The sequence below is a fragment of the Macaca thibetana genome, chromosome 3 (assembly GCF_024542745.1).
Source record: "Macaca thibetana thibetana isolate TM-01 chromosome 3, ASM2454274v1, whole genome shotgun sequence".
Lineage (NCBI taxonomy): Eukaryota > Metazoa > Chordata > Mammalia > Primates > Cercopithecidae > Macaca > Macaca thibetana.
The window spans coordinates 91,309,029-91,332,195 of NC_065580.1; the positions used below are offsets into that span (position 1 = coordinate 91,309,029).

The 23,167-nt window shown below is 42.2% G+C and overlaps 1 protein-coding gene across 1 annotated transcript; it reads right to left on the bottom strand.

Annotated features, from left to right (window-relative positions):
* Positions 1 to 17,517: 17,517 nt before the first annotated feature.
* Positions 17,518 to 20,422, bottom strand: SP8 (Sp8 transcription factor). The gene is made up of 2 exons (XM_050785402.1): positions 20,320 to 20,422; positions 17,518 to 19,352 (listed from the first exon to the last, which is right to left on the bottom strand). The coding sequence occupies exons 1-2, from the start codon at positions 20,338 to 20,340 to the stop codon at positions 17,850 to 17,852; spliced, it is 1,524 nt and encodes a 507-aa protein (XP_050641359.1). The 5' UTR covers positions 20,341 to 20,422; the 3' UTR covers positions 17,518 to 17,849.
* Positions 20,423 to 23,167: the final 2,745 nt, after the last annotated feature.

Sequence of the window (23,167 nt, forward strand, 5' to 3'; positions counted from 1 at the left end):
TCCTGCTAAAACCAACACAGACTTACAAATGTTGAAACTGAAAAAAAAAAAAAAAAGTAGTAACACATGCATTGGGTGAAGTGTTGGCTAAGGTGGAGTCATCAAAGTGGTTTGGAAATGTGCACAGCAGTGAGCACCTATCGTCCCAGCTACTCAGGAGGCTGAGGCAAGAGGATTGCTTGAGCACAGGAGTTCAAGGCCAGCCTGGGTAACATAGTGAGACTCCATCTCAAAAAGAAAAAAAAAGTGGTTCCAGTTTGCTTACAAATACTGAGGCTCCTAATCATATAAATGACTTTCTAAATACTATAAAATAAATACAGCTTAGGACTGTAAGTATAAAATACTCCACCTTCAAATCCTCAGCAAACTTAAAAAAAAAAGTGATACACATTTATTTATTTAATTTACTATTTTATTTATTTATTTATTTTTTTGAGACAGAGTTTTCCTCTTGTCATTTACAAGTAATGACATTGTTTTAAAATTGGGATGTTTGGTGATGGGCTATAAAATTTTATATATTTTCATGTATTACCAGAAGTTCTTATGACATTAGCCTAAACAAAATAAAACCATTTGGAGAGACCACTAATAAATTATATCACAAACCCAGCATAGACACAACCAGCAAGAGAAGTGCAAACATCATGAAATTTTGATCATACACTTCTGAAATGGAAAGACAATACACCATGGTTTTTCTCTTATATCTATTGTATTTCAGGTTGCTCCTTCAGTGAAAATTGGGATCTTTGCAGAAAATCCAGTCTATCAGACAAGAGTTAGCCTTTTTCCATATTATTTTTTTGATGTAGATTATAGAGCCAAAGATAAAAAATAGTTAGTTAGATGTAATCAAGTAAATTCTTCTAAAATGTCTAACATCTTAGTAGAATATATAAACTAAGGACCCAACAGCTCACCTCTAGCTCCAGGTCTGGGGTCCACTGAGTGGCATCAAAGAGGTACAGTGATGGGCAAACTTTTAAGAGAATGTCCATAGCTGGTGTCAGAATCTCAAAAGAGTTTGTTAATCCAAAAAAGGATGAGAAGCACTGTTCTAGACAAAACAAAAACCTGTCTCCAAAATCAGTCACTTTATATACAGAATTCATGAGGAGGAGTTTTAAACTTGAGTATGGATGGAACAATTAATGAAGTTCAAAATGCTAACTTATTTTCTCTCTTGTAATATACAATAGTTTTAAAAAGACATAGGAGGTGCAGTGGCTCACATCTATAATCCCAGCATTTTGGGAGGCCCAGGCAGGAGCATCACTTGAACCTGGGAGTTGAGACCAGCCTGGGCAACATAGCGAGACCTCATCTCTACAAAACATAAACAAAATTAGCCAGGCATGGTGGCAGGTGCTTGTAGTCCCAGCTACTTGAGAAACTGAAGTGGGAGGATCACTTGAGCCTGGCAGGTCAAGGCTGCAGTGAGCCACAATCATGCCACTGCACTTCAGCCTGGGTGAAAGAGGAAAGCCCTGTCTTGAAAAAAAAAAAAAAGACATAGGTTCTTGCCTCCATTTTTTAGTCTCTTTTCAGTGTGTTCTGAATTTCTTATGTATAGTTAAAAGAAAGAGCTGTTACTTTTTAAAAAGTCTATCTAGCACAATCAGTAAACCCTTTTAGAATGCTATACAAAATGCAACATTTAAATTTACTTAAAAATCAAGTAACTCTATTTGAAGGAAAAACCAAACTAACCTCTGCCCCCTTGTAATAGTTTTAGACAAAAATAGATAAGATTTAATTCTGGGTAAATACATGTACACATACAGACCAAAGCTTAAGTTATTTTAACACACTTTGAACATCTTAAAATTATAAAACTATAAAGCCTACATATTAAATTTTTAAACAGTTAATTTTAGAGTCAGGGTAGGATGATGGGGTGATTTTTTTTTTCAGATGATGACTTTTTTCTTAGAGAAATAACACAAGAAATATTTTACTTTTGTTTTACAATTATAAGTAAGTTCTCAGATTATGACTATGATTCATGATCATGTGCAAGGCTGATTTTTACCCCAAATACATTACTGAACAATAAGTAGGCATTCAGTATTTGTTGATTTAATTTTTATTTTTAAACAAAAGCAAAAATATTTTTAAAAATATCACTATAAGATAAACTTGTGTCTACTACAAGCTGGGGCTGTATTAGGGAAATCGTGTTGTTCAAGCTCATAATCCTTTTTCCCTTCTCTCCCCTCAACAACTCAAAGATTCAAGACTTTTTGGTGTTGATATGTAAACATTTCTTCCAAGTGCTAATGAATATGTCATTTTGGTGTTACAGAACTTCATATTTGCAGAAGAATAACTCTTTCAATTATATAGCATTATACAAGAAACTTGACTTAGAAATAATTAACTAGATCTGATTTAACTGTTGTATGCTATTTCTCCAATGGCCATAAAATACCAGAATTTTCATTTTTATTTTTATTTTGTGAGACAGAGTCTCGCTTATTGCCTAGGCTGGAATGCAGACACGATCTCAGCTCACTACAACCTCTACCTCCTGGATTCAAGTGATTCTCCTGCCTCAGCCCCCCCACCCCTTTCTAGGAGCTGGGATTACAGGCAAACACCACCACACCTGGCTAATTTTTGTAGTAGAGACAGGGTTTCCTCATGTTGGCCAGGCTGGTCTTGAACTCGTGACCTCAAGTGATCCTCCTAACTGGGCCTTCCAAAGTGCAGGGATTATAGGCATGAGCCACTGTGCCCAGCCCAGAATTTTTAAGTAGATCTTCTTGTCTAGCTATGATAGTTTATTCAAATCAGAGCTATTATCTATGGTGGACATAAATGAATGAATTTGATTTAAAGGTCAATTTTGTAGCTTCATGCAGCCAGAGACCAAAATATCTACCTAAATCAGTTAATAAAGTAAAATATAAAAATCTTAAGTAATTTTTTTGGCATTCTGTGACTCATTGATTAATTGAATTTTTCTTTCTTTGCTTTTTTAATCAGTTAAAAGCTTTTTTCTCTTTTTTTGTTTGTTTCTACAACTGGTCACAAAGTTACAGCTTTTATAGAGGCTGCCACAGAAAAAGACACTTAGTAGAATTTAAGATTTGGATATGTTCAATTGAATCTATATTTTAGTATCATATGACAATGCAAAATAATGTCCACTCTTCACTGAAGCAATAGGTTGTTCCCCCAAAATTCCTTTGTGAAATAATAACATAAAGTTGCATTTTCCCTACTTACTGTAGTCAATCTAGGACTAATAAAGGGAAAATGACTTTCCAGTCCCAGTTTAAAGGAACTATGCATTGCAAAGGCTTGAAGTGAGTTTCTGCTTCCAGAATCAGCACTCTTTTCCCCGAGAACATACTCCTTGGCCAGATCTTCTGCCTCATTTTGTGATCAAGTGGACTGTCTTTCTCAAAGCAGGATAGCCACAGAGAAACAATTCATGAAAGAGGATATTAAAATGGCAAATAACATATGAAAAAAAGTTTAGGGATCTAAAATTTATTAGACAATAATGAGATTCATTTATTTTTTAAAAAAGGAAAAAAGATTAAGAATTCAGGGCTGATTCTCTAAACCACTGTTTGTTGGAATATGAACTGCTACATACTTCTTGGGGAGCAATCTAGATCTAGATCTAATCTCTATCTAGAGCCTTTAAAATGTTCTTATTCCTCAGGAATTCCTTCCTTTTTCGGTATCTTAAGGAGACAATCAGAAATTAAAACAAGAAGTCATGCACAAGGATGTTCGATGCAGCATTGTATATAATATTGATCGTGTGGGGAAAATCTAAATATTCAGTATTACAGGAGTAGGTAAAATTTTAATACATGCATATTTAATATATGCATCCCATACAGTATTTTTAGCCATTTAAGATAAAGCTTGCAGAGAATTTTTATTTATTTATTTATTTTTAAGACAGATTTTCACTCTGTCGCCCAGACTGAAGTGCAGTGGCACAATCTTGGCTCACTGCAACCTCTGCCTCCTGGGTTCAAGAGATTCTCCTGCCTCAGTTTCCCAAGTAGCTGGGACTACAGGTGCCCACCACCAGGCCTGGCTAATTTTTTTTGCATTTTTAGTAGAGACAGGGTTTCACTGTGTTAGCCAGGATGGTCTCAATCCCCTGATCTCATGATCCGCCCGCCTCGTCCTCCTAAAGTGCTGGGATTACAGGCATGAGCCATCGCGCCCGGCATGCCCAGCTAATTTTTGTATCTTTAGTAGAGATGGATTTCACCATGTTGCCCAGGCTGGTCTTGAACTCCTGACCTCAAGTGATCTGCTCGCCTTGCCCTCCCAAAGTGCTAGGATTACAGGCGTGAGTCACTACACCTGGCTGATAATTTTTAATAGTAAGGAAAATTTATTTTAATATTATGGTGGAGAGGGGAAAGCAGGTTAGAATCTTGCACATATATGTAAGAAAAAAAATCACACAGAAAAAAGATTGTAGGTAACAACACAATTGTTGTGTGTGAGAAGTAGGATTAAGGTAATTTGTTTTCCCTGCTTCTTCACAATTTCTTGTATTTTTCAGTGAGCATCCAATTGTCTCCAAAAAATCTTACTGAAGTGGAAAATCTATGGATTAGGATGAAGGCGATATGATTAGACAAATTTGTACTTATATGTGAATGCTTCTCTTATAATTCACAGAAGCAATTATATTTTTTAAAGAAATATTTATTAATCCAATGAGTATCTAATTGGTTTGATAAAACAAAGGAAAATGGAAAGGTAAGTAGGGTAATTTGTGGGAGCCTGTACACTATTTAACTTCCCAGGGAGTTCTATTATTAAACCAGCCTTCAAAATAAGATTTCCTAAGTTTTCCACTTTCCAGTTTCTCTTGAACCCTCATAGTAATAGCTATATTACCTGGTAAAAGCAAAATCTAAAGAGTAGCCGTCCTTTGAGCCTGGATCCTTGATACATCTTCTGTTTATGAGTAAAAAATTCCCTGTATTGTTCTTAAGGATTTATCTGATTGGTATACATGGGCTGTTAATATTGTTTTCACTTACTCTGTATAAGGTATATGAAGGCAAGATAGAGGAACCTTAGATGCCAGGGTCATTCTCCCTCTCATCCTTACTAGCCTATATTGTGTATAAGCTATACAAACTTTTACTCATTATTTCTGGGCATAATCACAATAATTATCAAAAGAAAGAAAACTACTATAAAAATTAAATTAATAGCATAAGTGAACCAGAAAACTGTTACATAAATATAACAGCTTGTTCCTTGAGAAAATGGCATGAATAAATGGGTGTTATTACCTTTATTTCCTAAAGCAATACTTCAACAGGAAAAAAAAAGAAACCCTCCTGCAACAGAGAACTTCTTAGCTTCTGATTATTTGGCTATAATTTATGGAATACTTAGTAAGTAAATTTGATACATAAGTACTAGAGCTACAACTTATATATGACTTCAAGAAATACAGGATTCCACATTTTGTACAAGTGAAGTGAGAGCAATTCAACAAGGGGGTGGCTGTAAAGTACCTAAGGAATAGAATTTGTAAGACCAAAACTTAATTATAGAGTCTCAATTGCAAAAATATAATAAATAGAAATGAGATTTTTTTAGATATTTCCTTTTATACAGCATTAATATTAGAAAGAAGATGGAGATGTTGACCAGCAATCATCAGCATAATATTTTTTTCTTGGAAGCTAGGTAAATGCAGGTTTTTCATAAGATAGAGTAGGACTAGTGTTCTAAATGTATAAGGATAGTTCAGAATGAAGCCAGATGAGCTAAAAAAAAAAAAAAAAAGAAAAGCAAAAGAATAATAGGAAAATAAAACTTATATTTTCACCCTCCAGGTAACAAGCAAATCCTAATGTCCTGTATTAAAATAAGTAAACCCTCTTTATGTCCCATATGCCCCTTTTAAAATAGTACAGAATGCTACTATAAGCTTTCGTGAACAGTCACAGGCTACTTTGTTTTCACATAATCCTTTTTTGTTTAGGTTTGTCCTTATAGATATGTAAAATTTATTTAAAAAAAAAAACAAAAATGAAAAATCAGCATATTTAGTTAAATTTGGATTTCAAAAAACCAACAAGTCATTTTTAGAATAAATATGACTCAAATATTGCATGAAGCATATTTATATTAAATATGATTTATTGTTTATTTGAAATTCAAATTTTACTGAATATCCTGTATTTTATCTGGCAATGCTAGGTATAGTGAGAATGTATTTTAAGTAAAGAATATTTTCTTTTTGATGCAATGCCTTACAATCTTACTTAAATAAAACAAAAATATATGCAAATGTATTACGCCATGGAGTATAAAGATGCATTTATCTAAACTTGACAACAAAACTATTGAGTTTTAAAAGAGTCTCACTCTGTCGCTTAGGCTGGAGTGCTGTGGTATGATCTCAGCTCACTGCAACCTCTGCCTCCTGGTTCAAGGGATTCTCCTGCCTCAGTCTCCCAAGTAGCTAGGACTACAGGTGTGCGTCACCATGCCCGGCTAATTGTTTTGTATTTTTAGTAGATAGAGGGTTTCACCATGTTGCCCAGGCTGGTCTTGAACTCCTGACCTCAAACCATCCACCCACCTCAGCCTCCCAGAGTGCTGGGATTACAGGTGTGAGCCACTGCACCTGGCAAGTTTTAAAGGTTTCTATACTCCGACAAACTCAGTTTCTTAGCAAAAGTGATCCTAAAGTTTAAGTTTTGAAATATGGGGGGAAATTAATTTAATTATTTATGTTTTTGTAGTAACTACATTAAATAATAATGATTAAATAAGTCATTTGAAATTATAGGATAAAAATAGGTATAAGTAACCAATAGAATATTACAATTTTGGATAATTTGAAGTGAAAATATTGACCATTTAAAATTTAATCTGATGCTTCCATACATAAAATAAAAATGCAAAATGGAACTAAGTATGTTTTCTTAGATTTTAGTTAACCATGAAAGAAACAAAACTTTGTTATAAGAAATCATATCTTAAAGACATATCCATGAGGAATAGCTTTCTACTTAACTTAATAATTTAGTACATAGTCTGTCTTGGAGGCAAATCCCAGCTGATCATAAGAAGCTGAAAAAAAGGTCGGCAGTTTTCTAAGCTACAACCTACCACTGACTGATAGGCGATGCGTTTTTTGTTTTTTGGGGTTTTTTTTTTTTGCCTTTATTTCTTCATTTAAAAAAACTCAACTATATCAATATTGATTTCTTACATTTGACAAGTATACCATCATAATGTAAGGTGTTAACAATAGGGAAAACCACAGGAACTGTCTATATTATTTTTACAACTTTTCTGTAAATCTAAAATTATTCCAAAATAAAAAGTTTACTTAAAAAGTGAAGGGAAAAAAAGAACATGCCACTGCTTTTGCAGCATAAAATAATAAAAGTAGTTCCAAACAACTTCACGGACATAAATATTACTACCATTTCTTTACAGTAGGGATCTATTATACCTCTATTGTGAAAGTAATATTTTCTCTACAAAACAACGAGCAGAATTTCAATAATGAAAAGTTAACCAAATCTGATTTTCCTGATTTTACTGAAACACTTAAGTGAACACATCACTAAGCAATGTATTTCAAATTTAATAATTACATATGAAATGAATTATTAATATATACTTTCTACAAAGTGTATGTAGCTGGAAACTATACAGTATTCTGTAGCCAAAATATTTACAAGCTTGTTTTAATGCTCTTTGATCATTGCTATGACAACATTTAATTGTGATACTCACTAAAATATGTCAATACTGAGGACACAGGAAGTATAATGTATATGCACCTTAAACTTAACCACTGCAGTTTTAAGTCAAATAGTTATTTACTGGGAGAAAGAGTAAAACTTACTTTGCCTCATAGTAAAAAGCCACTGAATTGTCCTCTATAAGAACTTTCTTTTCTTAAAGTTTGGGGAGAAATATAATTTAATATTATAAAAAATATTTTGCCCTAAATAAAAACTTCATTTATCTATAGGAAAAGTCTGTGTAAATTCTCTTAAAAAGGATATATAACTCAATAATATTTTTAAAGCTAAATAATGTGAATGTCTTTTAAACACATTTCCACCTGACACTAGCTCCCCTCCCCACCTCCCCGCAATAAGGCCATTGTTTGTTACATTGAAAGGGGAAAGAACCTGCTTAGAAAAAAAATAATAATCATAAGAGATAGGCATGTAAGAGAAAAAATGAAGCATTGATCAGTGTACAAGAATGAGCACAAAACTTCCTGAAATGATGGGAAACCTGATGATAGGGTGCCTACATAATTAGGGACATTAAATTGGGTGCAAAATTGGGCAGTACAAATCCTTTATTTTCAGTTGAACTAAACAATCACTTGAACTTTAGGGAAAAAAGAAAAATATCTACTTTCTTTCTTCTATTTCAGCGCTTAAAATGGAGTAGCTAAAAAACTTAAAGCTGGAAGGATTTGTTCCCCCAAAGATGTAAAGATAACCCAAGGTGAATGATTAAGGGTTTTTCAACATTCACACAGATTTCAGGGTAAAATGAGCATAATGTAAATCAACTTATTGTTTGAGCCCTTTCAAATTAGTTGCCAAGAGAAGAGTGAAAACTTGATAAGCAGGCTCCAGTTTCTGTGTGTTGATTTAGAAATCTTAAAGCTTGAGGGAGCTCAATTCATTTAAAGGAAGAAATGTAAAGAGACAAAAAGTAAACAACGAAAATGCTATACAATGAAGCACTAAAGTGAATGGGGGTATAGAGGATTTTCTTTTAAAAACAAAACAATAAAGAGTTCCATTGTGCTTTAAATTACAATTTTAGAGAGTTCTTTAAGTTAAGGGTCTGATTTTCTTTTGAGTGTCAAAATGTCATGACCCATTTACAATATCCAAACTGTTGATGCTGTTTATCTAGTTTGGAGGGAAATTAAATATAAATATAAATTGATATCTCCAAGAATTAAGTCCACATTTTGTAATAGGCAGGTGGCTATTTTGAGTGAAGCAGCCAAGGCATTTTTCCTTTTAACCTTCCTGCATGGAAAGTCAATTTCTGAACTGCAAACGAGATACCTTCAGAACACTAATGATCAAATCTTATGCCTGCAGCAACTTCGGGTCCAGACTCTTCTCAGGAATCAAGCCAAAAAGCACTATTTCACTAAAAGAAGTGAAGATAGCTGGCCAGACTAAATCCAGGTATTTGGACATAAATCTCAGGTGGCTCATCTGCCTTTTTCCAGGAAAATGCGGCCCCAGTTTTCATCAGTGTGTGCTTTGTCTTGATAGAAATGCATATTTAATCATCAAAGCTAAGTATTTTTTTACCTCAAAAATAAAACCCTTTAGTACTGATTTTTAAAGTATTCATAAATTAGTTATAAACTACGAATGAAAAAATAAATGACGGCACAGATTTGTAGGGGCAAGAAAGGTGAGTTGGCAAGGACTAGATCATCTGCATCGAGATTTGAAAGACACTTGTGGCTTACTTGCAAAGCTTCATTTAGCGTTGAGCGTACGAGGGAAATTCTGTTCCTGATGACAGCGCAGTGGGAATTCCCACTCCAACAACCCATGAAATGTTACTGCATAATTATTCACCTTCTGAGGCCCATTACGACTTATCAGCAGAGAAAGAAATTTAATTTAAACTCACCCCTCTGTGCTAAAGAATGACTGGGACATGAGATCAAAGCGCGAAGCTCTGTCCTCCAGTGGTTTGCAACACCTAGGCACAATAGGGTGAGAGAACGCAGCATTCCAGCGCTTCCCGGCTTTCCGGACCCCGGAGAGAAGGGGTGGGGGTGGGGGCTCACATCGCCGGCTGGCCTGAGGGAGGAGAGTGGTGGCGGCTCCGGAGGTGGACTTGTCAATTGTATCCTTAAGCTCCGGGAGGCCAGATTGCTTCTACCGGCGGCTGCATGGGCTTCACAAGCTAAGACAGGCGACCCCCCTTCATTCCCCACTATGGGGGATTGGGGTCAGTGGAGCCCGTGGATTTAGCCACGAGGGGACATGACTAGAGCCCTGTCACGTGCAGGTGTGCGGCTCTGAGAGCTCTTTCAGTATAAGTGCGGGAGAAGATTCATGCTGCAGCCTCATCACACGATGCCTTAAATGCATGTACATAGTGCGTGTCTAACCACCCATAAAAGCCAATTTTAATTCTTGGCGTATCTCGAGAATACAAAGTGGAACCCACAGATCCGAACCTGTGCGATGAGCTTCCAAGGCCAGAAGGCCTAAGACCTAGAGGCGCCTAAAAGAGTCAGGGGGTGGGGGTGGGGAAAGGTTTACCGGGAGCCGGTTCCTTTCAGGCAGCCTGGGGAGAGGCAGGTACATTCTCCAAATAAAGACCTTTAAGGGGGGCATGACACTCTTCTCCGAAGGGTTGATCTATCTTGATCTCCTTTCAGATGTCACCAGAATAGAGGCCTTCAGAACGTTGCTAGCACTCCCCAAAGACCCAGTGACCCAGAGTCAGGAGAGAAGAGCGTTGGGAAGGAAGCCCAAGAAAAGTTGTTGGGTTTTGGGTGCAATGCAGTAAAGTAGAGTTCTGTTCAACAGGTTCAGTGATTCTATTTCTGTATCCATCCACCTATCTATCCATCACATTTTCTGTTAGTCACCAAGGTAGCTAAACTTTTTTGATATCCTGAAACTAAAAACAGCAAAGAGTTTCCACAGCCAGTCACATTTAAGGGTGCCCTCTTTATGAAAACAGTGTGGGGAAGGTGGTGAAATTCCTTCACTCGAATCTGGCATGGTAAAATGACAAGAATAAATCTTGCCACCTATGGAGGACGCTGCACTTTGACGCCACTGGGAAGAGAAGGCTGGTGCGAGTGAACACAAAGCAGTTTGGTCAAGAAAAGAGCACAGGAGGTGAAGAAAGGCAGGCAGCCGTGGGCCAGGACAGAGAGAAATCTGAACAAGTTCAGGAAGAAGAATCTGAGTCTGTCCACGCTGCAGCAGGCTCCGGTGGCACTGGCAGGAAGATCAAAGCACGGCACCCCGGGACAGGGTGGGGCAGAGGCCTCGGGCTCCGAGGCGCTAGGATGGCGCAGGGCAGCGGGAGGGTGCGGGAAAACTGCAGAGCAAGCGAGGGAGGGAAGCAAAGGCAGGGGAATCCCTCACTCCGTCCGGCCCGAGCGTCTTTTGAGAGCCCAGAGACCAGAGCCGGGCGGGGGAAGGCTCCCCGCGGCGATTCCCGCAGTGGGTTTGCCCAAGGTCAGAGGCCCGGGACTGGCAGGCGCAAGTCTGGCCGGCCTTACCCGCGCGGGGCGCGCTGCAGAACGGGAGCAGGGCACAGGGTGGCGCTCGCTGTCCGTGCAGTGAGCGGAGGCGGCCGCAGCGCCTTTGTGTGCGGTGGGCGCGGTGTGGGGCTGCTCCGGTCGGCAGCCCGAGGGAGCGGCGGGCCCGGACAGGGGCCAGGGCTCGCGGGGAGACCTCAGAACACCACCCCACTCTTCGCTGCTACCCGCGGGCGGACCGTGCGGCTCGCCAGCTCGGAACCCTCCCCGGGAGGGCGCGGGGGTCTTTCTTAAAGCACCCGGCACATCGAGGAGCTGGGAAGAGGAAAGCAGAGGGTAGCGTTTAGAATGGCTGGGAAATCCTCCCGGGCTCAAAACCTCCCGCAGAATTCATTCGAAAAGAGAATGAAGGGAACTTTGGGCAGGCCGGACCTGGGCTCAGCACCCTGCGAGAGAAGCAGAGGTCGCTGCCAACGTTTCCTCCCGCGCAGCAAGAAGTTGGTGCCTGAGAAGCAAACTTGAGGAATGGGCTTTTTAAAAGCAGCAGCCCCAGGCCGGGCGCAGTGGCTCCTGCCGGTAATCTCAGCACTTTGGGAGGTCGAGGCGGGCGGATCACCTGAGGTCAGGAGTTCGAGATCAGCCTAACCAACATGGTGAAACCCCGTCTCTACTGAAAATACAACAATTAGCCAAGCGTGGTGGCGGGCGCCTGTAATCCCAGCTACAGGGGAGGCTGAGGCAGGAGAATCGCTTGAACCCGGAAGGCAGAGTTGCAGTGAGCCGAAATTGCGCCGTTGCACTCTAGCCTAGACAAGAGCGAAACTCCATCTAAAAAAAAAAAAAGGCAGCAGCTCCGGTAGATGGACTTTCAAAAACAACACTAGAACACCAGGAAAAAGCGGCTGCTTGTAGCGGAGCTTTATTCCGAGTTCGAGGTCACCTCAAGCCCTCCCCACTGTCCCTAGAGCTCTTGAAGCCCCGACTGTTCGTTAGGAACCAAAGCAAAATGTATAAGGCTGCTTTCCTCACCGCCAAGAGACTCCGCAGAAAATTAAATTAAATTAAACATGCGCCGAGGGACCAGGGAAAAATAGATTTCCCCCCCCCTCCCTGCCGCCGCTGTAAGCAAATCAACATTTCTGCTCACAGGGAGAGCAGCGAATCTAAAGACATGGCCACTGACACGCATCGCCTTAAACCGCAGCGGCTAGGGTCCAGGATGGCAAGGAATTAGCGGCTTTCCTTTAATCCGGAAGCAGGCAATAAATAGGGAGAAAATTCCGAATCTTATTTTTAAAATAACATCAACTATTGTATATTAAGCAGTCTTCAAAAGACGCCACCCAGAACCAAAGCGCTGACTTTAAAATGGGTACAGCATTACTCTATTTCAATTCCTTACTTTAACACCATTTTCTTGAAATACAGGCACATAATTGATCTTCTGCGCCATTTTTTAAAAAGGAGGAAGGGAAATTGGGAGGGAGGGAAGAAGGGAAGGAAGGAAAGAAGGAGGGAAGGAAGGAAGGAAGGGAGGAAGGAAGGAAGGAGCTGTAGAAACCGTACTTTTAAAAAGAGAGAGAAGGATAAAGACATTGGTAATCTGGGTTTTTCTTAGGAGTGTAAAGAGAAATAATGCCTGTTTGGACAGAAGCAGCAAAAATCAGTAGTAAAATGAACAACCACAGTTTATTCAAAATACCTGCATCAAATCAATCCCTTTTTGAGGTTGTTCGTACAAAATGCTTTTTTTTTAATTCTTTGATGATAATATTTGTCTTTACCATCTTAGGTAACCAGATAATAATCAAATCCACACTTTTTTCCCTCCTTTTTCTGCCTTAATTTAGCAGCCAAAAAGATCATCTGACCTTTGAGCTAATCCTCTACAATAAAATATTTTTTTAGGCCGGGCGCGGTGGCTCAAGCCTGTAATCCCAGCACTTTGGGAGGCCGAGACGGGCGGATCACAAGGTCAGGAGATCGAGACCATCCTGGCTAACACGGTGAAACCCCGTCTCTACTAAAAAATACAAAAACCTAGCTGGGCGAGGTGGCGGGCGTCTGTAGTCCCAGCTACTCGGGAGGCTGAGGCAGGAGAATGGCGTGAACCCGGGAGGCGGAGCTTGCAGTGAGCTGAGATCCGGCCACTGCACTCCAGTCTGGGCGACAAAGCGAGACTCTGTCTCAACAAAAAAAAAATAAAATAAAATAAAATAAAATAAAATATATTTTTAAAAATTCCTCTACAAGCCTTCTGTAGCATTCCATTTAACAATCTCACCAAAAGATCCATGAAAGAGATGAAAATGATAGCAAAATTATTGTTCTGCCTACTCAGGAATCCAATCTCATCACCTGCTTGTCTTTAAATTTTAATTTCAGCATTCTCTAACCAAAGGAAGCCCAGTTGAGAAGTTATGCCAAGATTGGGGTAGGAGCAGGGCGGAAGGAAGGCAAACTCATTCAGGAGCTTTTTCCAGCATCAGTTGTTCTGAGAGGAAGTCATCACATTGGTTTAAATTAAGTTTCTCACATAAAATATTTCAGTTGATAATCCAGCCTCAACAAATCATGGTCACAGTTCTCAGTGAAAGAGATCATCCACAGAGAGAGAAGGTGAAGGAGCCAAAAAAGGAGAAAGCAGGATAGGGAAGAAACATTCAAGTGTGTAGAAGAGATGAGGTAGGAAATGGAAATGGTGGGATTGGCAGCCCTTTCCAGACTCTGGAGGGTGCGCTGATACATGCTGGCCTGACCTCTGGGTCAACAACTAGTTTAACTCTATCTTGATCTGCCAGACTGGAAGCTTGTCTCTTGGTTCAAAGTGAGACCTGGCCTTTGACTTCACTTGAGTGAGCCTCCAGCTACTGCTAGGAGGTGCTTTATCAGGGACAAAGCAGGAAAAAAAAAAAAAAATCACCATTTGGTACTTCATCTGTTTTCCCAAAAGAGGATGCTCATCCCTAAAAGGAGAACCCTGCCCACCCTGCAGAAAATTAAGCTAGAAATACTGTTCAATAACCACCAAAACAAACCAAGTAAAACTAGAAGGGTGAGGAGCCAGAAGGAAGAAAGTGAAAGTTTGCACATCTGTACAGCAGAAAAAATGTCCCCCTTCAATCACCCCAAAGAAATCTTCTTCCAGACAATATTTCTCATTGTCATAACCCACCTCTTAAATCAATGTTGATTCTGCATGTAATGCAACTGATATTATAAATGTACCAAGCAGCTTTCCTCTTACCTGCCACTACATTTAACTCCTTCAGAACGGCTCTTTCCGAATCCCTCAGCACTGCAACTTTCAATAAAAAAGAAACAACACTTAAACTGTGTTCTGCTTGTTATTCCTAGGAAGAAAGTGACAGAAAGAAACTATTTTACTTTTAAAATCCATTATTTAGAACTACAGTATACCAAAGAATCAGAGTTAACTTGTTTGTCTGAAACCATAGAGACTGGAGGCCTCAAATACCTGTATAGATAGCAGGATTAAAGGTGTCACCTACTTAGACACGAGCTACATTATTCCAAAACATCTTTTATCCCTAATTGCTTTTTCCTCTCAATTTACAATGATCATATCACTTTGTATTTTCACTTGTTTCTATGTATTATAATTACCATATATAGATTTCAATGGAAAATGTTCAGTTCAAGATGTATACCAAATCTATACTTAGGGTAGGGAGATTGCAAACAGAAAGAAAGAAGCTAAACTTGTAGGAATCCGAACACGCTAACTTTTTATTCAATTTGATTCAAAATAATAATATTAATCTAATAGTGAAATAGTGATATAACATCAATCAACATTTAAAGTATTTTATGTTTCAAAGTATGGCTCAAGGAACACCCATTGCTTAAATGCACTTAGACATAACAAGACAATATTTTTTATTGGCATCATTGACACCTATGAACAATAGCCTAGTAAATAGATTAAGGTTTAACCTTCCCTTTCTTTGGTGGCTGTTTAGAGACTTTTAAAGAACAGATAACTCATTTCAACAGGAATCTACTACTGATATTTACCTCTACATAATCTTTAGCTAAGACTTGGAATGCCAAAAACAAGCTTTTGTTAGCTTGACCTCCTCCACCTCCTAACAACAAAAGTTGTCCCCAAACCCATGTTTTTATTTTAGATGTACTGATCTTCCAATGTAAGGCTTGGCCTTTTAAATACTAAATGCAATCAATGGCCAACAACCTGACTCCTTCTGGAGACTGAGAAGGAAAGAGAATGGTGAAATTTCTTTGAATTGTGACTTAGTACAAATTTTAAGAGGTCAGTAAATCCTGATGCTATGAGCTAAATCTACTGGTAAATAATCAATTACATTCCTTAGACACTATAATCTTTATCTTGGTAAACAGAGAAAACACAGCTTTGCCAAATAGATCTTTCCATCTAACATCTTAAAGGTAATTATTTAAATATTACCACAACAGGGTTATATTTTGTTTAAATTAGAAATTAACTGAAGATAAAATGCACATGTCCATAGTTTAAAAAGGGGAAAAAATACAGATTAACTAGCCTAGTCTTTTATCTGAGTTTATTAATACCATTTAAAATATTACAAATAAATCAATTACATTTCATGCATTTAAAATGCAAATCTAAAATGCTCCAGAGAAAGGCTTTTCATTTCAATGTGAAATATCCAAATTATTTCAACATTACAATGAGCAATTAGTTTGCAGAATCTGCAAACATTTAAATGTAGTGTCAGAAGTATTTATTAACAGTTAACAATATTACCTTCAGGAAATACACAAAGGCCAAAGTTAGTCGAGTTTCACTTGGACAATTTATTTAATACATGGGTTTTGGCAGACCCACTTATTATGAAATATAGGAGAACTCTCACTTTAACTATGCCTGAACTGCCAGCAAATGCAAATAAGTACATGCTCCATTAAATTAAATGTCATCCAACATTTATCAAATATTGTCTTAGTTACAGCTTGATACCTATCTAAATTCATATTTGAGCAAAACTAGGCCCCGAAAGTGCGTTTGTGGCTCTGCACCTCCAGAAGTGAGTTCAAAAAATCTGCAGCTCATCAGAACTGCAACAATAACTCTTAATTTTCTTGTGACCAAAAAAAAAAAAAAAAAAAAAAAAAATCAAGTTTACTTCAATATATTTTCAAATATTTACTGGAAGTAATGTACAAGAAAAATACTATACAAAATCATCTCCTGGACAACTGCACCTCACACCCTTACACTGGTGGAGTTATATTTAATTGGTAACTAATCTAGAACGACTCTCCAGTTGTACAAACCATTAGGTTCAGATATATTTTACAAAGGTTCTTTTTTATTTTCCTATTTTCCCTTTTTTGGCATTTAAACTACAGCCTCGTCTGAAATAAATGACAGCTTCTTCAATTGTTTGTAAGTTTAAACCACACAAAAAAAGTGTAACCCTACGATCTTCAATGAATTGCGAGAATTTACAGAAATGGGTACTATACAAATTGACGGCCGGACTAACAAAAAAAGATTGGGAGGTTATGTTTGGGAGTGGTGAAAAAACGAGGTAGAAAAGGACAAACATGGAGATAGTTAATCTGGTCTCACCGGAAAGGAGTATTTTTGCATAAGAAAAAAACACCTAACCTCACCCCCGCCCCCACCCCATAAGTTAAGTTAATGCGGTCAAAATAACTTTGGGATCAATACTAGCAGTTTCGAGAGAAAGACTTGCTCTCCGTTAGAGGAAAAAACTATCATAGAAGGGAAACCAAGTGGAAGGTTGCTATTTTCCCCTCAGTTTTTTAGTTAAAAATAAAATATATGCTATAAAGATGAAAGAAAGCTGCTGCAGCGATTCGACAAGACTGCCCTTTGCTGAAACTTGCATCGGTTCCACCTCAGGGAACAAAGAAAAAGAGGCAGAGCTGATATTGGGAGATCTAAACTCTGCAAACTCTGGGTCTCGGTGCTGCCAAAAGGACACCCCACCAAGCCCCGACAGCCTGCGCAGGGCATCCGGCGATGCCCAGGGGCCTGGCAGGGTGCTCCAAAGTCGAGGTGCCTAGGTCAGCGGCTCTGGAACCAAGTCGGCGACAGCCCGGGTGGCGCTGTTCTGCCCAGGCCTCCAGCCTCGCCCTCCCCACTGCTCCGGCTCCGGCTTGCTCAGCCGGGCCGCTCCTGCCCGTGCAGAGGCCCGCAGTCTACCAGGCACTGGATTAGTCCAGCTCTACCTCCAGTGGCCGCTTCCCTCTAAAAGTTACGCCCATCACAACCTGGGGGTGGAGAAGGGGAGGACAAGGAGGGAAGAACGAGAAATAAAGGCCCGGCAAGGCGCGGGTTCCAGCTGCACAGGGTTCAGACAGCGTTACCCGCGGAAAGGGAAAGCCAGGGCCTGGGACAGGATGAGTTTTACTTACATGTCCATATCCCCTTTACAAAGTTAAGTCACAGAAGGAAGAGGAGGGGCAGAAACAGAAAGAGACAGAGAGCGAGTCGGATGCAATAGGGAGAGGCTGGAGTTGAAGCCGGGACAGACAGGGCCCAAGAGGACTCGGTGGGAGGAGGTCGGGGAGAGAGGCGGGCGCAGGGTGGGCGTCACTCTAGGCCGTTGCGGTGCCCGGGCTCGGGGGGCTGCAGCAGCTCTGGGGAGTGGCAGGGCGGGCTGCCGGCTGCGCTGTGCTCGCTGTCGGTGTCGCTGCCCTTCTTGCCGCCGCTGCCTGAGCCCGCCGAGCCGCCGCCGCCGCCGCCGCTGTGCGTCTTCACGTGCTTGCTAAGGTGGTCGCTGCGCATGAAGCGCTTATTGCAAACTGGACAGGCGAAGCGTTTCTCGCCGGTGTGGGTCCGCAGGTGCCGCTGCAGCTCGTCGGAGCGTGTGAAGCGCTTGCCGCAGAAGAGCCAGTTGCACACGAAGGGCCGCTCGCCTGTGTGCCAGCGCAGGTGCGCCTTGAGGTGCGAAGTCTTGCCATACACCTTGCCGCAGCCCGGGATGTGGCAGCTGTGCAGGCCCTTGCGCCGCAAGCTCGCCCCGGCAGGGCCCAGCCGCTCTGCCTCCTGGCAGTTGGGGCAGTCGCAGGTGGCGCGGCCAGAGTAGCGTCGAGCTGAGGAGCGCGGGGAGCCCCCCAGCGGCGCCGAAGGCCCAGCGCTCAACATGGAGCCCCCCGCGCCGGCCAGCGGCGACGGGGCCGAGTCTGGGTAGGAGCCGGGCAGCACTGGCTTGAAGCCGTCCATGAGATGCTGCCCGGCAGGGCTGAGCAGGTGCGAGGAGGCGCCGCTGCTGAAGGCTGAGTGACTCAGGCCCGAGTAATCCGAGTTGTAGCCTCCGAGCGGCGAGTGCAGCGAGGTTTGGAGCCCCCCGGCGGCAGGGTGCAGCGAGCCGGGCAGCGCAGCCGCGCCGTTCGGGTTCTGCACGTCGATCCAGCCGGCCCCCACGTCCCACCAGCTGGAGGCGCCGGCCGAGCCCACCTCTCCTGCAGCACCCAGGCCCGGGTGCGAGGGCTTGAACCACGACTCGTACGGGTGCGCCATGCCCACCCGCGGGTAGATGCCCTGCAGCCCGTCCACAGAGGTGTGCACCTTGGAGATGAACACCGGCTGGTGGGAGCCGTCCTGCGAGTGCGCGGAGGAGCCGCCGCCGCCGCCCCCGCCGCCGCCGCCGCTGCCACCAGAGACTCCGGGGGCCTGGAAAACAGAGTAGTCGTTGGCGAAGGGCGAACTGGAGGCGGCAGCTGCGGCGGCGGCGGCGGCGGCTGCGGCGCTGCTGGAGGTGAGGGAGAAGGCGCTGGAGCCAGGCGAGCCGCCGCAGCTGAAAGAGTCGGACACCAGGGCCGCAGCAGCAGCGGCTGCTGCAGCGGCCGCCGCAGCCGCTGAGGACGAACCGCCGTTCCTGGAGGCCCCGGACACGCCGAAGCTTGAGAGACTGGAACCCACTACGTTGCAGCTGGAGGAAGAAGAGGACGAGGAGCGTTTCCAGGGGTGGAAGCCTTTGCCGAAGGAAGAAGAGCTGTCCGAGAGGGAGGAGGGAGATGGGCTGGGGCTACCGATCTTATTACAGGTAGCAGCAAGCATGGCCAGAGGAGTCGATCCCAACCTCGGTTCTTCCTGAGAGAAGGCGAGAAGGAGTGGGGGAGGGGAGGTGGGCAAAGGACCGGTGGGGGAGGAAAGGAAGAAATGTGCATCAGTCTCCCGGTAGCCTCCAAAGCGCCCCACTGCACCCCATCTCTCGCTGCGGCGCGCCGCCACCAACTCACCTGGCACCCCCAACAGCCCCGGTGCCCGGCCGCTTCCTACTCTACAGGAGGGGACAAGTTTGGCTGCCGGCGTCTGATTCGGGAGCAAAGCACCACGCTAAAGAAGAGTTTGACAAGTATTCTCACCTAAAACAACACTCTCTTGCACACAAGGCCCCAGACACTTCGTAACAAGCAAAAAGTCCAGATTGGAAAGGAAGGAAGTTTTCTTTGCCGAGAAGCCTGGGGGAAAACCATTGGATTGCTTTCAGGAGCGCTTCCCCTGTAATCCTGAGAGCTTTGAAAAACCTGTTCCGGTCCCCAGAAACCCATCCTGGGTTGTTTCTCCCAGGCCAAAAGAGGTCAAACTGTAGCGCTCACTCTTTCTTTCTTTCTTTTTTTAAAAGCATATCTACAATAGTAAAAACGAGACGAGTTCAACGTACCTGCGAGACAAGGCGGGCTGCAGAATTTTTTTAAGGGTTAGGGGAAGATCTGCACTTTGCCCAGTAGGAAAAACTTGCTCTCTTTACCCCCGAAATCGGTGCCTGTAAAATGGGCTGGGCGCAGGTCTCCCGGGCAGGGAGCAGTCAGGCGCTGCGCGGTGGCTTGTCTAAATACCCTTCGAACCTTTTCCTGCGCTGAAAAAAAGTGACTCTGCCCCCTTCTCCCCCTTTTTCTTTTCTCCAAACTCACTTGTATTTAAAGGAAAAAAAAAAAAAAAAAGCTCTCAATAGAGAGACTGATAGCCCGTGGCCTGGCCGGGGCGACTTTAACCCCCTCCAATCGGCAATAAAAGGAAACTAATTAAACCAGCAAGAGAAAATCCTGAGACTCACCCCTAGAAGTGAAGTTGCCATCACACAAAAGTGCCCTCCTCCTCTCAGAGGATCTTTTTTATATTGATAAATCAGAGGCAGTGTTTTTTTTAGAGGTGTGCAATACAATGATCAGTTCCGCCCATTCCACCACAATTGTAGCTCCCTCTCCGGCTTTGAAGTGCCGCGGAGGCGCGGCCAGCCAATCTGTGGCCTCGCCGGGCCGCGCGGCGCGCGCGCCGTGAGGTCATCGGCGCCGCCGCCTGCCGCCGTGGTGGATGGGGGAGTGGGAGCGGAGGGGGCGGGGGCGGCTGCGTGTGTTACAAAGCGCAAAGCGCGCGCGCGCGCGCGGGTGTGAGTGTGTGTGTAACAATGTAACTGTGTGCGAGTGTGACCAGGCCGAGGAGAGGACAGTGCGGAGACGGGAGGCGGGGGATGTGGGTGTGACACTGTAACTGTGACAGTGTGGTAAATGGGGGAGTGGAGAGAGTGCAGAAAAGGGAGGGTTGTGTGATAGGATAACTGAGTGTGCGACAAAGCGGGGTAGAGAGACAGAGCAATTAAGTGTTGAGGGGAAGGGTGTGAGTGTACGGGAGTGTAACTGTGAGTCTGACAAACCTAGGGAGGAAAGAGGGACTAAAGTGGGTGGGGGGTGAGTGTGTTTGGTGTTGGGGAAGAAGGAGGGCTGTGAATATGTGTGTTTGTGCGACAGAGAAAAGGGAGGGTGTGTGTGGGCGCTTGTGTTGTGTGCGCGCACCGAAGCTGGTAGTGGGGAATGGGAACAATGCAATAAAGTGTGTTTGTAAGAGAGAGACTGTCGAGCTGAAGAGGGAAACCGACTAAGTTGATGGAGGCTGAGTGAATAAATATTCACAAACGCTGCCCCCGTCGCCAACTTCCTTTGGCTCCTTGTACCTAAAATATTGAGTGATTTTTTTTTTCTTCTTATCTGGGTAAACACCGTCACTACATTTTTGAAGAAGATCTTGATACCCACCTTTTCTTTCCCGGCTCTCCAGCGAAACAGTAGAAAGGTTGAGAGTCTAAGGGGTATTTTTAGGGATGCGTTGGGACGTGGATGCGCGCCTGCGCGCCCGTGAGTTGTTTCTTTGATGCCGTGGCTTTTTTTTTTTTTTTTTTTTTTTTTTTTTTTTTCCTGAGGTGGAATTCTGCTTTAGAAGTGCACGTCTCACTCTAGGGGAGGAGGTGCGTTTGTCCCTTGGTGTTGAGTAAATTTCAATACAAAAGGATTAGAGAAGGGAGTAAGCGAGGGTTGTTTTTTCTTTGGGTGAGAAGTTGAAGAGCGTTTTACGGAATTCAGAAATTTTCGCAGAAAATCCCACTGCCTCTTTCTGAGAAAAGAATCAGTACTTTGATTGAAATATATGGGTTATATTTATCTAAGAATAGAGAGGAGCTTTTGACAAATCTTGGACCACATTTATCCAGGCGTCAGTGTCTAATGGCGATTGGTCCAGAGATCTATCTATGAGTGTGTGTGCATGTTAATAGATACACTTAGTTCAAATTCGGTGGGGTTTAGTCATTTGCTTGCCATTTGTGTTATTAGTTGCCTTCAGAAATGCCATTACAATTTCACTGCCACCACAAGGGAACTTAAACCACAGAAAGCACAACACCAGTGTAGCAAAAAGTCCAGTCTTTACAGCCCTATTGAATATTCATAAGTTATAAAAACAGTTCATATTTTTAACCAGTTACAAATGCTCTCAGAAGTCTAATTTTAAGATGGAATCAACTAAAATGTGACTAGCTGGGAGAACTGTTTTGTTTTGACTGGGGAAACATTTTTATTTTATTGTTGTGTTTGAACCCCCCTCAAGGGTTTCACAGCTTCTAGGGATGTCAAAATATCCTCCTATGGTTTACAGAATTCCGAAGTCAGGTTGTATCGTGTAAATTTCATTGAGCAGAGTTGAACTGATGTTTGTGGTGTGAGAGTGTACATTTCTGACCCTTTTTTAAACGCTGTGGGGATATTGACTGTACATCATATCTATTGATTAAGGGGATAAGGTATACTCTCATACTTTGATGTAAGTGTGAAGTAAATTAATGAACTGCTTTCTTTCTCTGAAGGCTGACGCTTACCATAAATGTCGTGTTTCTCCCTGCAAGCCGCTCTGAATGATTTTAGCGTGTTGAGAAGGCGTGACAGGCCAGCCCAGAAGGAGGAAGGGGTGGGGGAAGGAGGGTACTCCGTTTAACAAATAAAAGAGAATTAACTTCATTGCTTTGGTCTCCTTCCGTAATGATATTCATTTTAAGGGCCTAATATACAGTTGTTCAGATTTGGGGTTTAATTCTAATCAACACCATCATCCTCAAAGGTGGAGAAAAACAGCTTTGAGGGGAGGCTCCCATCTATGAATAGTTATTTATTTTATCTTTTTATCCTCCTATCTTCTAGAAGGAAGTGAGGCAGGACTATTAAAAAGTTAAATGCTGATACTGAGAGTAAACAGAGGCGTTAACACTGTTTCCTCAAAAATGCCAGGAATTAGAAAAACACAGCGTCATGTGACTGCAGTTTTGAGCTACCTAATTCTAAGATTTGTAATGTGTATAAATTCACTTTAGAATCATATGTTATTCTTCCTATAACATAAGTCATAATGTTGGTCTGGATTTAATGAAAATACTGGATTCTTCAATTTGTGTAAGACTGGCTTGCAGCATTTGGGGATTTCCACAAAGGTTTGTATGTGCAACTTTCTTCATTATATATATGTATATATATTTTTATTAGAAATGTGTGTATATTCTATTTACTTTCACTTAAAAAGTGAGTGATTTCTTTCATAGTAGCATTGGTCAAAGGGCATTTTTTTCTTGTACTACCCTTCTT